Source organism: Enhydra lutris, unplaced genomic scaffold, assembly GCF_002288905.1.
Source record: "Enhydra lutris kenyoni isolate GAN:26980312 unplaced genomic scaffold, ASM228890v2 scaffoldscaffold8, whole genome shotgun sequence".
In the NCBI taxonomy this organism is placed as follows: domain Eukaryota; kingdom Metazoa; phylum Chordata; class Mammalia; order Carnivora; family Mustelidae; genus Enhydra; species Enhydra lutris.
Genome location: NW_019154092.1, coordinates 14,140,584 through 14,157,618, shown reverse-complemented (window position 1 = coordinate 14,157,618; position 17,035 = coordinate 14,140,584). Strand labels below are relative to the sequence as shown.

Sequence of the window (17,035 nt, the reverse complement as noted above, 5' to 3'; positions counted from 1 at the left end):
AGAACCTTACTGTGCATTATACTAGATACACATTTATAAGTTTACATTTCATAGCAATTTCATTTACATTTTCTAGTGATTTTTTTCATGTTTGGAAGGTTGTATTTTTAAAACAATTTATAAAAATAGGTGTTCCAAAATGGAATTTCTTTGCCTTAAAAACCCTTAGCCATTTTCCTTTTGGCTTACTATTATAAACATCTGTTTTGCTATAATGTATTATCTCTTATCACTTTTAAGCTTTAACAGTTGCATTTCTGAATATTTCATATTGTGATCAATCTGAAGTTCATATTTATACATACTGAAGGAGTCTGTAGATAACATTTAAGCACCAAATTTGAGTTCATATAAAAGAAGAATAATCCTTTTTGGTTCGCCTTTAACGTGGCAGCCTTTTTTTTAGATTCTCAGAGTGGCATCAAAACGTGTATATATGCTCTCAATGAATTAATAGTAGTATAAACATCAGCATATTTTATAGAAGTAAATATGGAATCCATTCCTTTTCTAATTCTAATGGATTAAGTTACTAAAATAGCAAAAGGATTACATTTTAATGCTCAATAATATGATCTCTCTAGAGACTTTCAGCCCTGCAATAATGTAAATGCTTCTAAAAGTGACACTAAAACAAATGTTACAAAACATGAAAGCTATGTGTTTTTCTCACATTTCATCAACTTAAATATGTTGCTTGTGTACTTACTAGTTACATAATGCCATGAAAGAAAGCTCACCTTTATTTGATGACGGACAGCCTTGGGGAGAAGAAACTGAAGATGGAATTATGCATAATAAGGTACCTTACATTAACACAAACCTTAGTTATCTTGGTATTTTAACTGTGTCACTATTGAAATTAATGCAGTCAGGCACCTAGGTGGCTGAGTCAGTTGTCTACCTTTGGTTCAGTCAGTTGTCTGCCTTTGGCTCCGGTCGTGATCCCAGGGTCCTGGGGTGGAGCCCCACCTCAGGCTTCCTGCTCAGTGGGGGCTCTGCTTCTCTCTCTGTTCCTCCCCCCCGCTCATGCTCTCTTACTCTATCTCTCCCAAAAATAAATAAAAATCTTTTTAAAAAAATTAATACAGTCTTTTGTAGAGTTTGTCTTTTTGCTTCCGGAAAAACTTTTAAAATTGAATTTTTTTCATCTTAAATTTATTCTTGGAATCACATTGTAATTTCTTAAAATTAAGTAGGCATAGAAATTTTAAATGTTAACTAAGTGAGGCACCTGGGTGGTGCAGTTGGTTAAGTGTCCAGCTCAGGTCATGATCTCAGGGTCATGGGATCGAGTCCCGCAGCTGGCTCCATGCCCAGCTTGGATTCTGCTTGAGACTTTCTCCCTCCTCCTCTGCTCCTCCTCCCACATGAGAGGCCACATGCTTGTGTACTCACTCGCGCACTCTCTCTGTCTCTCTAAAATAAATAAATCTTTTTTAAAAAATAATTAATTAAATGTTAACTAAGTAAGTAGAAAAGCATGGAAATTGGAATTAAATCGTAACATTTTATTTTCTTATATATAAATGTAACATTTCTTTCCTTGTCTACCTTTTAGAATGAAGATAGCAGTACTGGCAACATAAGTCTAATATAGTTCTTTGTCAATAGAAAACATAAGTCTTTGAGTCTTAAAATACTACATGTAGGGTTTATGTTTTGTTTTGGCCTTTTTAGTTAGGCGTATTACCACTTAGATCCAAGTTACCACTTCCAAAAGGGATTGAGATCAAAGTAAACATGGTCTAAGTTGGCTCCCAATCCATACTTTACTGGAGCCTAAACTATGTAACTAACCTCACCCTATTTCCTAAAATAAGCAAATGTATGTGTCTGAATAAAGCAAATGCTACCTCCAAGGAATAGATTTATAATATTAAGATTAAAATTAATGTGCCCTAGCACATGTAAAAGATCAATCACCATGCAGATCCCTAAAAAGAAAACTTATTTTCTGTGCTAATTCTAATCAACACTCTTTGGAGCATTTGCAATAAAAAGAAACTGGCAAGAAACTTTAGTCTCAATTTTTATTACTACCTGGGAAAAATAGATCAAAGAGGTATGATTACTTCTTTTTTTTTTTTTTTTTTTTTTTTTTTGTAAACATAGTAACCATACCTTTTACTGCTTCAGCAATGACCCCTGCTGGAGAAGCAGTTAGAAAGCCTTGGATCCTACTCCAGAGAATTCTCCTCCCGTGTTGCAATATGTGCCCTGGACTAGATTTATCTGTACCTCGTTTTGAAGCCAAATACAACACTTACTAAATATTAAATTTTTTAACATTTATACTGAAGGTTAAACCATTAAAAGTTATTCTTGCTATTTTAGCTGTTATTTCAAATGACAATATACAAGAGCAGGACTTTAGAAATTTTAAAGCACTGCTCTGTATAAAATATTATTTGAAAATATCTTAAAGAAGGTCATCAAAGTATACAATTTCGCCAGATTCTGAGCCTCACCTTGTGGATCCAGAAACTCAGTTTGTTAGTAGCAGAGCATTTGACTGTAGAAATTTAATTTTTTTTATATCTGCAAAATCAAAATTGACCAACCTTAAAGAAACTGATTCACTGTTACCAAATTCACAAGAAACTGATCTGAAATAGAATGAAAATATATTAATTTATCGTCAGTGGAATACCTTTCTAGTTAGAGGAATACTCATACTGCCTATTTAGGGTACCCTTTCCATATCAACCAAGTAATATGGAGGTTGTTTAATTAGCAAAGAATCAGCACAAAGGGAATTGGTTTGTCTTGAGGGATATTTATTTCATATAGGCTTTGGAAAATTCTAATCAGCCATCCGCACCTCCTAACAAAGCATGCATCTTCAGTGATCAAAACACCTCATAATGGCGAAATATAGTGTTACTTTCTCTTGGATAAATATTAAGATATTAATAAATATCTAATAGTAGGTATCTAATAAATATTAGATACCTACTAACCGTGCCATTCTTTTAGACTGAAGTTAACAATGTAACTATAGCCTTCATTCTGATTTTCACAGCTAGACTTAGTTTAATTGGACTTAACATCATCAATTCATTTAAGTTTTTCATAAGGTTGATTGCACAAAGATGAATGAGCATTTTATGTTGAATTATATTTGTTAATAAGCTTCCTTGTTTGACCTCAAAATTCTGAATGTATGGTTTCTTTACTGTTTACTAAGTATCACCTTTATCCAAATTTAAATTTTCTTTATTATTTTTAGTCACATTACAAGTAGCAGACTGAGTAAATCTGTGCAACATAATTAATGATAGATCCTAGGTTTGTGTCTCATTTATAGGAGTTCTTATAACTAAGTATTCCTGACTTTTCTTTTTTTTAAATTCAAGTTTAAATTTTCACTTAGAAAAATGAGACAGACTAAATAGAGAATAATAGCTTTGTTTTTAAATCTGCTTAACCCAATCAGTTGTTTTTGGACTACACCATAAAATGCTATGAGAGTTTCATGACTGGGGCTGACAGTTTTGAAGAGATGAATGCAGAGTTGCAGTCAAAGCTGAGTAAGTGTTCTCATTCCTAGTGTGCTGCTATTACTCATGTATTAAACTCTTTTTGTGGAGTTGTAGCTCATTTTACCACACCCAGTTTATGTGAACTACTCTAAATGTGTTTGGATGCCTACTAATTTTTGTCTTTATTGTTTCTTTGGTGGAAAGAAGTGATAGTTAACCAGGAAAGAATCCCAGTTTTGGAGGCAAACCTCTTCCTGGCTACGTGACCTTAACAAATTATTTAACCTGTCTAATGAGGTTTTGCAAGATTAGGTGGCCATGTATGTAAAGTATCAGACACACTACCAGGAACACAGAAAATAAACAGCAAAGGTTATTCCTGTGTTATTCCTATGATATTCTTGCTTTATTGTTTGAGAAATTACCAATTAGTGAGAAGTCTTAAGGTCCCTTCAAAATGTATGACAGGCAGTTAATGGGCCATTATATTTCCAATGAAAGAAATTCTTCATTGTATTTCCACCCTGTTATAACCTAGGGACATTCAGTATTTCCCAGCTAACTCTAAAGTGGTCCAGAGGAATTAATTTAATCTTTTTTCCTTTATTAAAATAGTCTTAAATGTAAAATGGTAGAATGGTGGGTAAAACAGATAAATTTAAGATGTGTAAAACTATTTCTTCAATGAAATCAATCAAAACAGGAGAATATCACCTTGCTACTATTGGCACAAAAGGTGAAAGCATTTCCCCTATGTTCCCATTGGACGTATCTTCCTGAAATAACAGGACAGTTTCAGCTTGTCAGCATAAGAAAGGGAGCAAGGTAAATGATGTTTCATTTTAAAAGAGGAAAATTCATAGTGATCTAATATAAAAAGCATCTAGTGAATTCATTTATTGACACAATATTTATTGTATACCTACAGTGGGCAAGTCACCTTAGGCACTGAGGATATAGTAATGAATAAGAGATAGAAAATCCCTGTCCTATGAAGTTACCTCTACTAGAGATAATAATCAAATTAACAACCATAAATCAAAGGGTGGTAACTCCAAGAACAAAAATGAAGCAAGGTAAGAGTGTAGAAAGTGTAGTGAATGGAAAGGTTTGCTATTTTAGAGGGTAGGATATCCTTCACTGGTAGCATTTTGAGCAGAGACCAAAAAGGAAATAAGGGAAAGAGCAATGGTGAAGACCCGGGGGATAAATGTTTCTAGGCAGAATTGAGATCTTACTAAGTTTGGGTTTTCTCTCCAGAGGATTTGTTTAATGTAGATGCTTCCAAGCTGGAATCATTAGCAGCAAAAAACAAAGCACTGAATGAACAGATTGCAAGATTGGAACAAGAAAGAGAAAAAGAACCGGTCAGTAAACATGCTTATTTCATGAATAGGTTTATATACTTAGCTGTTTTGGACTCTTGGATCTCCTTAGAGAACACCAGCTATTTCTTTATCCAAAAAAAAAGCTTCTAAAATGTTAATTTTTTTTTAGATAGGACAGAACTCTCCATGAAAACATGTTTGGTATCTCTAGAGCTTTGTTTTCCCTTGTGATCTATCAGTCTTGAACTAATGGTGTTCGGAATATGATGAAAGAGTCTTACCTATTTACATAAGTCCAAAAAGATCTTTTGAACAGGATCCCCATGTTTTACACCTCTAGGGAGCACAATATAAGAAGCCCTGAGTTATTTAGTTAGTGAAAAGGGAATGGCAATAAGAGTGTTTATATAATGTATTATATTCTAAGAGCTTTCTAAAAGCTAGATGATAATATCCAGATACCTAATTTTATTTGGGGTATTAATATTACTGAATTGCCTAGACTGTTCTGTAAAACATCAGATTTTAAATGTTTCGCTTTTTCATTCTGGCCCTTGACTTTTTGTATCCCAAACTGACTTCCCAAAAAGTACATCTTCTTAATTAGGTAATAACGTAACAGCAAAGTTCCCTTTTAGTTCTTTGGCTCCCTCTAAAAGGGATAGAAAATGCTAATATACCTTTCTCTAAGATGAATTTAAATAATATTGTGTTATTTTCAAGTAAAGGAATGGTTATCAATTAGAATTTTTTTTTTTCTTTTAAAGAATCGTCTGGAGTCATTGAGAAAATTGAAAACTTCCTTACAAGCAGATGTTCAAAAATATCAGGCATACATGAGCAATTTGGAGTCTCATTCAGCCATTCTTGACCAGAAACTGAATGGTATTGATGAAGAAATCTCTAGAGTAGGTAAGCACAACCAATGCTAAAAGAGGACATTCAGACTGGAATGGGGACCTGCCTGGGGTTTATCACATACACAGACAACTTTGTCATCCAAATCATTTTTTCTTTAATGATGAATGGCTATAGCAGGCCACCAAGTTTTCAATGCCTTCTGCATGTATTAGTTTTCTGAGGCTGCTATTGAAAAATACCACAAAATTGGTAGATTAGAACAATAGAAATTTGTTCTAAAGGCCATAAGTCCAAAATTTAGCACGGCCAAGCTCCCTCCAAGGACTCTAGGGGAGAATTCATTCCTTGTCTCTTCCAGCTTCTGTTTCCTGATGGTATTCCTGAGATTTTGGCCATGTCACTCCAATTTCTGCCTTTATCCTCACATTGCCTTATCTCTGTATGTGTGTCTCCTCTTCTTTTTGTGTTTGTTTCTCTCAACCTCTATCTTTTAAGAACATTTATGATGTCATTTAGGACCCACTGGATAATCCAGGGCATAATAATGAGATGAGATAATCTCATCTCAAAATATTTAATAATATCTGCAAAAAACCCTTTTTCAAATAAAGAAATATTTACAAATTTAGGATCTCATATGTTTGGGTAACCATTATTCAACCTAATACAACTTCTAACATGTTCTGTTGTCTGATTTTTTAAAGCCAAGAGGGACCTAATCTAAAAACATATGATACCTGATACAAATACATATTCTCTTCTGCCTTGTAATTAGTAAGCCAGATTCTTAAACCTCTCCTGGCTTCAGTCTGCTACAATTGTCTTATTACTACTACCTCCTAAACCACTTGGCAACTTAAGCTGATTGAAAAAGTAAGATGGAAAGATGAAAGTACTACAATTCTTTGGAAGCAAAAGCCCAATTAAAGAAAGTGTGTTTATATCCTGTGAGTTCCTAACCTTGTTTTTCATAAGCACATATCAGTCATAACTGTAAAATTAAAAATACCATAACACATGGATTGATATTTCTATACTGCCAGAAGGCAAGCAAAGGGAAGTATTCATAAATCACAGAGCCATTGGATGGCACTTTACAAAATGAATAATCCTATGGACCTAATGTACTATTTTTCTAGGTATTTGTCCAATTCAGTTTTATTCTTATAGGATTTTACAGATTGTGTCTGTCTCACATAGGATTTGTGTAGATAGTCCTTAGGATATTTGATTTAATGCTTAGTCTATATAATATTAACCATCTGTCAAGTCAAAGATAATAATTATATGGAGTATTTGTTTAAATCAGCTTATTTTTTCCAAATAATTCTGATTACATATATTAGATTTCCTCTAAACCAAGCCTTTAAATAATTTACATTTGGCCCCGAACATTTGTTCTCCGTGTTGACAAGAAGCCATAAACTAATTTTTTATCACAACAATATTTGTAAGGCAGGGATGCCTGGCTGGCTCATTTAGTTAAGCATCTACCTTCAGCTCAGGTCATGATCCCAGGGTCCTGGAATCGAGTCCCACATCAGCTCCTTGCTCAGCAGGGAACCTGCTTCACCCTCTGCCTGCCGCTTCCCTTGTGTGCTCACTCTCGCTCTCTGACATATAAATAAAATATTTTTGAAAAAATATATTTGTAATGCAGTTAAATCAATACTTTATAATAGTCTGTCTTCCTCATTGGTATTTATCAAGAGAATTTTCATATTCCTACTTTTCTTGTGAGAATTTTTTCCCCATAATTGCAAGCTAAAGAGGTGAGAGAGATACTTTAGCCATCATTTACTATTCCAGATTGATTTAGTTTGAGATAATAATTTTTATAACTTAACCTAAGACGTTTTTATTCTGAGTATTTTAACTTTCATAATTTTTTTTTAAAGATTTTATTTATTTGACAGACGGAGATCACAAGTAGGCAGAGAGGCAGGCAGAGAGAGAGGGGAAAGCAGGCTCCCTGTGGAGCAGAGAGCCCAACATGGGGCTTGATCCCAGGACCCTGAGATCATGACCTGAGCCGAAGGCAGAGGCTTTAACCCATTGAGCCACCCAGGCGCCCCTTTCATGATTATTTAAGGTCACTCATGGCCAAGAATCAAAGAGACCTAATTAAACTGTCTGGATATAAATAGATATAGAGATAGGAAGGAAGAGAGAGAGAAAGATAGATAAATGGATGGATGTACATTGTGGATTTTTTGTACAGATTCCTGTGATAAATATATAATGTTTTACTTCATCTATTTTTATTTTGAACTCAAATGTGGGACTTCACAAGAACAGTGCTACAAATGAGTTATAACGAAGCTAAGATCTTGATCCTGTAAACCCATGGAATGATTGTCTTGGCCCATTTGGTCAGCATATTCTCATCCATCTATTCCAGCCTGCTTAAAAGTACTATCATATTCTTTATAAGCTGTGAATAACAAAAGGTTGGAAAATACCATTCTATATAACCCCAAATATTTTAAGTTTGATAACTTTTCTTGCCCTTTGCATGGTCATTTCCTGTTTGTAAGTATCATTTTGTCTTAGTACAATAATATACTCGTTCTTGATTATAGATTTTGGTAAATAGAAGGGCGCTTGGGTGGTGCAGTCATTTAAGCATATGACTTTTGGTTTCAGCGCCAGTCATGATTTTGGGGTCCTGGGATCAAGATCAAGCCCCACATCATGCTCTGCTTAGTGTGGAGTCTGCTTGAGATTCTCTCTCTCTCCCTTTGCCCCTCCTACCTGTACTCACACTCTCTCAAATAAATAAATATTTTTTAAAAAATTTTGGTAAGTAGAGCAAGAACTTAACCACTATAGTTACTTACTGTTTGATCAAACTACTGAAAATGCCCATGAATAAGAATAAAGTGATGTATTTGAAGATAAATACTTTTATATTTGTGAAGAATTTGTGGGTTTTTTGACTTATTGCTAAGAATCATGCTGGAGTATAAAAAGCATTTGAACTGAACATTGGCAGACTATCCCTCTTAAGTGTAATAATTCTTAATCATTATGTGTGGGGCCGTATTTTTTTCATGTAGCACTTTCTGAAAATCATGCAAGCCAATAGGGAAGTAAGTTTCTAACATAAAATTTTAGTTGTATCATCTTCCAGAAATGTTATTAACAAAGTGAGATCAAATAGAATCATCCCCACAAATAGAAGAGAAAAATATACATGTACATAACTTGGAAATTTAGACATATTAATCAAGTCTATTCAATAATGGCATCAGGGTGCATGACTGACTCAGTCAGTAGAGCATGCCACTCTTGATCTTGGAGTTGTGAGTTTGAGCCCTACGTTGGGTATAGAGACCGAGTTAAAAAAATTTAAATCTGGGGTGCCTGGGTGGCTCAGTGGGTTAAAGCCTCTGCCTTTGGCTCAGGTCATGATCTCAGGGTCCTGGGATTGAGCCCCACATCCAGCTCTCTGCTCAGCAGGGAGCCTGCTTCCTCCTCTCTCTCTGCCTGCCTCTCAGCCTACTTGTGATCTCTGTCTGTCAAACAAATAAATAAATAAAATCTTAAAAAAAAAATTTAAATCTGGCTCAGCAATGTTTGAAAAATAAATAACGGCCTCAATTTCTTTGCAGGAATTGAAAGAACTTAACAAATTTGTTTTCTTTGATGCAGAACTAGAATATGAAACAATTAAACAGGAGAATACTCGCCTGCAGAATATTGTCGATAACCAGAAGTACTCAGTTGCAGACATCGAGAGAATAAATCATGAAAGAAATGAATTGCAACAGACCATTAATAAATTAACCAAGGACCTAGAGGCTGAACAACAGCAGTTATGGAATGAAGAGCTAAAATATGCCAGAGGAAAAGAGGCGGTATGTCATCCCATTTCCAGAGTGGCAACTTAGAGCTGACATTCATAAAGGTTTACACCTATTAAGAAAAACTGAATGGGTAAAATAAATTGGCTAAAGAGTTAAAACTTTAGCATTGACATTTTACTAAAACACACATGTCACTTCCAATAACACCCCAATTTCTCTCCATCAGATTTAAGGTAGTCTGTATTTTTTAGCAGTGGGCCCAGAAATAAGCAAAAATGTCTCTAAGTCCATGAAAATAATATTCATAAATCACATGCCTTTTATTCTAGAAGAGGTTATGAGTCATCCTTCATTTACCTATTCACCATTCAAACATCTGTTTAACATCTGCTGTGTGTCACTTCCCATGCTGAGTTCAGAAGAATAAAGATATAAAGACAGACTCTGCCCTAAAGAAACTTCCAGTCTAGTTGATATGAGACCATGAGATCAGACCTCTAAAAGATGTTTGCACAGGGTATTGAGGAAACATACAGTATTCTTAATGCAGATGTAGTGTTTGTGGTGTGGGAAGTTGTATGAGGTAATTTTTAGAAAGGTTTCCTTGAAGAGGTAACACCTGAACTGATTTGGGAAGTGTAAGAGTTCTCTTGGCAAGGGTAGGGGAGTCAGCAAACAAGTACATGGGAAAGCTCAGAGAGAAAATAGTGTGTTGTACTCTGGCATCAGAATCTTTTCATCTGGCTAGAGCTTAATAGCAAGGGATAGGGGCACACCAAAAGAGAAAACTCAAGAGAAAAAGCATATACCAGACGATAATGATTCTTTTCATATTTGAAAGTTTGGACTTTATCCTGAAAGCTCCAAGAAGCCCTTACGATTTTTAAACATATGACATTTCAGAAAGATCTCATTTTTGGTCATGAGAGAAATGGATTGGAAGGGAGCAAAACAGATAAGGATCTGTGGCAGTAATGCAGTAAGAAGTTATGAGCTAGATTTAGATAGTGCTAGTGGAGATTCAAAGAAGTGAGTGAATTCTGACTTAGGAGGTGCTCTTAGGAGGTAGAGTGAATAAGACCTGATGAAAGAAAAAGGGTGCATTCACCGTGTCTGGCTTGGTGCTCACTCCAAAATAGAAGAGAAGTGGCCAGTCAGGAATAGGGATGGTATGCTGGACCTGTTACGTCCATGGGGCATCCAAGAGAACATATTTAACAGGCTATTTTTCTTTGAGTCTGAACCTCAGCATAAAATATGAGGGTTTGCAATGTAGATTAAGTAAAAATCAGTATGTATTGTGACTGAAACCAAAAGGGTAGATGAATTCACCAAGGGAGGATTCACAGGAGGAAGGGAGCATCAGCATCTTAAAGTGGACAAAGGTTCCTCAAGAGAAACCTACAAATAACTGAGGACTAACCAGAAAGATCACGAGGATAGAAACTGAGAAAGGAAGTCGGGAAGGAATTAGCATTGTCAAATGCAAATATTTATTATTTATAAATACTTATAAATAAATAAGTAAAATCTTTTAAAAAAAAATTTAAAAAAAAAGATTTTATTTATTTATTTGACAGGCAGAGATCACAAGCAGGCAGAGAGGCAGGCAGAGAGAGGTGGAAGCAGGCTCCCTGCTGAGCAGAGAAGGCCAATGCAGGGCTTGATCCCAGAGCCCGGGATCATGACCTGAGCCAAAGGCAGAGGCTTGAACCCACTGAGCCACCCAGGCACCCCTTCATTTCAGTTTTATAGGTAGCACATTATCCTTTTAGCCAACATTGTTGAGAAAGTGTGCATATTGGCCATATGAATTTCTAGATAAAGATTATCCTTATTTTTGTTGGCAATCCCTTAATAAATGTTCTATACTTCTGTTTGCTATACTTCTTGCTAGCTGTGCAGTCTTTACCTTTTTAATGTAGCTCTCAGTAGGTATGAACTTTTTCTTAATGATTTAGCATAATCATGCATGTGACACCAACATATTCTAAAACAGCAATAAGTTAACAGGTTATCTAGGAACCAAATAAAACTTTCCTGTCAAATAATTCCAAAGTGATCTTTTCTGCTATTATACACTATCGCATTCTTAAGAAAAGTTATTTAAGACTCTTTTTTTAAGAAAAGGTAATAAAATGTGTCTTTCAAAGGGCTTTTTTTTTTAATGGAAAAAATAAACTAGAGAGTTTCAAAATTAACCTTTGAAGTGTTCTACCCTAGTATTTTCAGTTATAATGTTTGTTAATTGGTAGGTATAGTACTAAAATATATACCTCACTGAGAAAGATTTAGTCTCTGTTTTGCTCCAAAGGTAATGTGGTTTTTTATCATATTAGTGCCAGCACTTTCCTTAGTACATTATTTCTTAAAAATAATTACCACTGTTATTAAAATGAACAAAGTAGTTCAAAGCATCTCTTTTTGCCCAAAGGGACAATACTGGTTTTTCATCCTGGTCGCTTTATAAAGTACATTATAGGCATGATACAAATAGTTTCTTAGTCAGGTTTTAACTCTTCTATATTTTTAAAAATCTGTAGTTTGCACACCTACATATGTAATTTTTCATCTGGAAAGAACAGTTCAGTATGAGCAGTAAACATTGCCTCTTTTTTTTAATCCCTGTTTCACCATACTTTTGCTTTGCCTTGACTATCTTTACTCCCTCATCCTACCCTCTAGGTAACCTCTGTCCCTGTGGTATTAAGGGGAAACATAGACATTTATAAGAAGTAGGCTGTAGTGGTGATCCCAAAAGTCTTTGAACCTAGAATTTGGTAAACCTGTATTTTAACCCTGGATTTTCCATCATATACCTGTTTGAACTCAGCATGTTATCTCACCTCTCATAGTCTCAGTTACTAATTATTATTAATAAAGTAAGGTGTGGTTAAACTACATCAGTGAATCTGAAATAAGCTCCTTCAACAAACAATATATTTTATTTCTCAAGCACTGTGTGAGAATGGGGAAGTTATGAATCTCTGGACAAGGTGAACTCTTGAGTTTGACTACCTAAAATTAGCTGTATGAATGCTGTTTTTTATTTTGGAGGATCACGCAAAAGAAGAAAATTATGTGGGAAATAGGTAAGCAGTGATCTGATTAGGGCAGAGTAAGCCATACAGAGTAAGAAGAAAACTTCAGGGTACTAGATGAGAGAGAGATTAAAAAATGATAGCAGAATGCAAAAATTTAATATGAACATTTGATCCATCATCTTTTTTTCTGAATTAATTTTTATTCCACATGCCACCTCTGGCTGGTGTAGCTTTTTGGATCTCTATGTTAAGATAACCATTGAACCAACATCTGCTCATCAGGAAAATGTGTGATCGGTTTTCACTCTCTGAGTTGCATGTGGGAAGAATTAATGTGCCACACATTTGCTCTCCCTGCAGTAAGACGTCGTAAAGTGCATGGGCTTATGAAAACTGTTTTCATTCAGATAAATAAACTGCTAGTGAAGAACAGAAGCAACTACCTATAAAACCATTTAGTATAAGGACAAACAGAGCTTACACATTTTAGTAATCCCTAGAGAACTACTATCTTACAAATTAGAGTAGTTGAAATCTTTTCCTGATTCATTAGTAAGAAATCTTAAATGTGGGGCACCTCGTTAACTCATCTGAAGATCTTGCAACTCTTGATCTTGGGGTCATGAGTTTGAGCCCATTTTGGGTGTAGAAATTACTTAAATGAATAAATAAATAACTTTTAAAAATCTTAAGTGTAATATATAAGTAGCCTTGCTTTTGAGAGCTGATAAATTTTTGGAAATTACAAATTAAGTTTCAATGGGTGCTCTTCCCCCATTGCATTCTTTCACTCAAAGTCTTCAGTTTTGTAGATAGGTAACAACAGTGAGAAAATGAAATGGAGGAAGCAGTATGAAAATAAATTGTCTAGACTCTGCAAATTCATTTATTTAATCAAATATCGGGTACCTCCTAAATGCCAAGCACTATTCTGAGTCCTGCGGGGACTGCTTTCATGGAGCTTACAATGAAAGTAAATAAATAAATACATCAGGTATTAGTAAGTGCTATGAATAAAAATAAAGAGGACTGAGAAATATAGAGCAAAAGCCTTTCTGATGATGTAATTTGAACAGAGCCCTCAAGGAAGGGAAGAAGACCGGGAAATATGGAATTGTTATTAAAATATTTTTGTTAAAATGACATTTGTGACTTCTATGATTACATTTCACTTATTTTGGAGAAATGAAATATTTTATTTTGTACATTGATGATACCAAGGTTTGTTTGGTTTCATAATTTCTCTGACAGTTTAAAAAGTAAATTTTAATTAATACCTAAATATGGATTCTCGTTCCAAACTATCCAGTAAGTGAAAGAAGAGTAGTATATTGCTTACTAATTAATTACAATTTTTAAATTACACAGATTTAGTGTGAATAAAATCTTTCATTCTTGCATTTTAAAACTGCCACCTTACTACTCAAATAAACCAAATTACTGAACTATAAAAAATACTGTAATTTTTATGTATAATTGCAGAAATGCCAATTGAAAACCATATGGAAAGGGGCTGTTTGGTTTGCTTTAATGTTTCTTTTTGGGTTCTCTTCCTACAGATTGAAACACAATTATCAGAGTATCACAAGTTGGCCAGAAAATTAAAACTTATCCCTAAAGGTGCTGAAAATTCCAAAGGTTATGACTTTGAAATTAAGTTTAATCCTGAAGCTGGTGCCAACTGCCTTGTCAAATACAGAGCTCAAGTTTACGTAAGTACTATAAGTAGTTCAAAAGATTTTTAAATGATATGACTAATGTCTTGTTCATTTACTTATAAGTAAGAGTTTAAACTTTAGCATCTTCATAAATGAGGACTGAACATAGAAATAAAACACTGAAACTTTTAATCCTCCTTTGTTTTGGTATTTAAAAGTCTTTATTGTACCATCCTCTTTGAATTATAAAGCCTTTTCTTCCTCTCTACCTACTTTATTTACTCACCTAACCAATAGAACCTTTGATTATATTTAATATAGACACCAGGATTGTAAAGAGAAAAATTACCTGACCCTTGCTCTTAAGTAAATAAATAATTGCTATATATATGCTTTATTAGAAATGTTCACAAGTTATGGTGTTGAGATCAATTCTTGCCGGAACTGGGGGGAAGAAAAGTGTCCCCAGAGATGGTGAACCTAGAATGAAATCTTGAAAGATGAGGTATTTATTGGGATGGTCTGTGGGAAAGAGCTTCAGGCACAAGGACACTCATGAAGTCATGTGTGAAGGCATAAATATAATAAGGGATTAAGTAACACCAGTCAATAATGAAAAATCCGCACCTAATTTTTAAATATGGGCAAGGATATAATTTATAGAAGAAAATGTTTAAATCATTCTATTGCACCTTCTCAATTATTCACAGATTTTAGTATTTTAGTGGCCCCCTCAAAAATGACACTTTTCAAAATACTTAGTTTTTTAATAAAGAATGTCAGGGTCTAAAGCTATGCATTTTTCCCTTGAGAATCATTCATGCATTCAGTAAATTATTGATTAAATACATAGTATGCCCCTCACCAGCTAGGTGTTGGAGATAAAATACCCAGAAAGATACAATTCCTGCATTTCCAGAGATCACAGTTTATTGGTGAACAGGCTTTGATTAAATAAAGCTAGACTCATTTTCAATAGAAAAAATCCATCCAGTAAACATACAGTCTTTTACTGAATTGTTTCTCAAGCAATAGCTAGGTAGGCAGGTAGACAGACAGGCTGGCAGCCAGATAGTTTACGCACCACTATTTTGAGTAATTTGACACTGATGCAAGAAAATAATTACCTGCTTCAAATCAGTGTAGAAAGGATTACCTAATACAAAAAGAATTCACATTCTAAGAAAAGAGGAAAGGTTTTACTATGGTCTCTGGAAATAGTTTTACATAATAATAGAACAATAAAAATAGAAATAGCATCCAGAAGGTGCAACCCCAACTGTTTTAAGTAGTATTTGGAGAAAAGTTCTTAAAAAGGCATTGCATTGGGGCGCCTGGGTGGCTCAGTGGGTTAGGCCTCTGCTTTCGGCTCGGGTCATGATCTCAGGGTCCTGGGATCAAGCCCCACATCGGGCTCTCTGCTCAGCAGGGAGCCTGCTTCCTCCTCCCTCTCTCTGCCTGCCGCTCTGACTACTTATGATCTCTGTCTGTCAAATAAATAAATAAAATCTTTAAAAAAAAAAAAAAAAAAAGGCATTGCATCGGGGCACCTGGATGGCTCAGTAGGTTAAGGCCTTTGCCTTCGGCTCAGGTCATGATCCCAGGGTCCTGGGATCGAGCCCCACATCGGGCTCTCTGCTCGGCGGGGAGCCTGCTTCCCCCTCTCTTTCTCTGCCTGCCTCTCTGCCTACTTGTGATCTCTGTCTGTCAAATAAATAAATAAAATCTTTAAAAAAAAAAAAAAAAAGGCATTGCATCTTGCAAAAAAGAGCGCCAAAATTAAAAACAGTAACTTCAGAAGACCTACTAAAAAACGTAGTAACACGGGGTTTCCTTTTGGTGATGAAGATGATTTGGAATGAAGAGGTGGTGTTTATACAACACTGAATGTACTAAATGCCACTTTTCTGTATGCTTTAAAAGAGGTAGTTTTATATTAAATTCATTTTAAATTATTTCAATTCAATCATTTTAAAGTGTGAGTTTGATGTCAATAAAAAAATAATAATAATGGGAAACAATGAGGTACTGTGTTGAAAGAAAATTAGTAGAATAGAGGATAAGCATAAGAACTACAAGCAATAAGAGCTTCAAGGTTGGTGAACACATGGAAATGCAGGGCACACCCAGAGGGTATGGAAGCTTTGTCCCCCTTCCCAAGTACCTTGCCTTATGCATCTTTTCCATCTGGCTGTTTCTGACTTTCATCATTCTTGAATAAACTGGTAAACATTTGCCTATGTTGGATACCCACCTTGCTTTATTCACGGAAAAACCCACCCTGGCGATCTCTCTGCAGTAGTATGTCGAGGAGTCCGTGGTTCTTTTTGCAGTCTCTGAGTCTTCATTTTGTAGCTTATTCAACCAGTCAGTTGCTGCTGGTGGACATTTGCTATGTTTCAAGTCTTGCTGTTCTAGCAGAATTCCAATGAATAGCAGAAAGAAGAAATACAAACATAATTTTAAGATTAAACAGTTGAAAAGGATTAAGAGAAAAATATAAATTTTCAGAAAAGACACTGCATTAAAATAAGTGTATTTATAAAATATTTGAATAATAGCAGTGAATCCCCAGAATCCATAAGCAAATCTAAAATTTTGCAAGTATTCAAAACCAAAAGCAAGTTGCATTCTATAGTTACAGAAATTACATTGAAAATTAGTTTTATTGTCACTCCTGGGTGACTCACTAGGTTGAGCATCATCTTGGTTTCTATTTAGGTCATAATCTCAGAGTCCAAAGATCAACCCAGACGGAGTCAGGCTTCTTGCTCAGTAGGGAGTCTACTTGAGATTCTCTCCCTCTTCCTTTGCCCCACACCTGCATGCCTCTGTCTGCCTCTCTCTCTC

At 35.0% G+C, this 17,035-nt stretch overlaps 1 protein-coding gene across 1 annotated transcript in view; it reads left to right on the top strand.

Annotated features, from left to right (window-relative positions):
* The window catches only part of LOC111142530 (NDC80, kinetochore complex component), a 51,239-nt gene that overhangs the window by 13,317 nt on the left and 20,887 nt on the right, over positions 1 to 17,035 (top strand). Inside the window, exons 7-12 of the mRNA XM_022495778.1 lie at positions 713 to 802; positions 3,440 to 3,533; positions 4,746 to 4,852; positions 5,581 to 5,725; positions 9,329 to 9,534; positions 14,087 to 14,239. Of these exons, the coding sequence (XP_022351486.1) occupies positions 713 to 802; positions 3,440 to 3,533; positions 4,746 to 4,852; positions 5,581 to 5,725; positions 9,329 to 9,534; positions 14,087 to 14,239 (795 nt within the window). The remainder of the gene's footprint in view (positions 1 to 712; positions 803 to 3,439; positions 3,534 to 4,745; positions 4,853 to 5,580; positions 5,726 to 9,328; positions 9,535 to 14,086; positions 14,240 to 17,035) is intronic.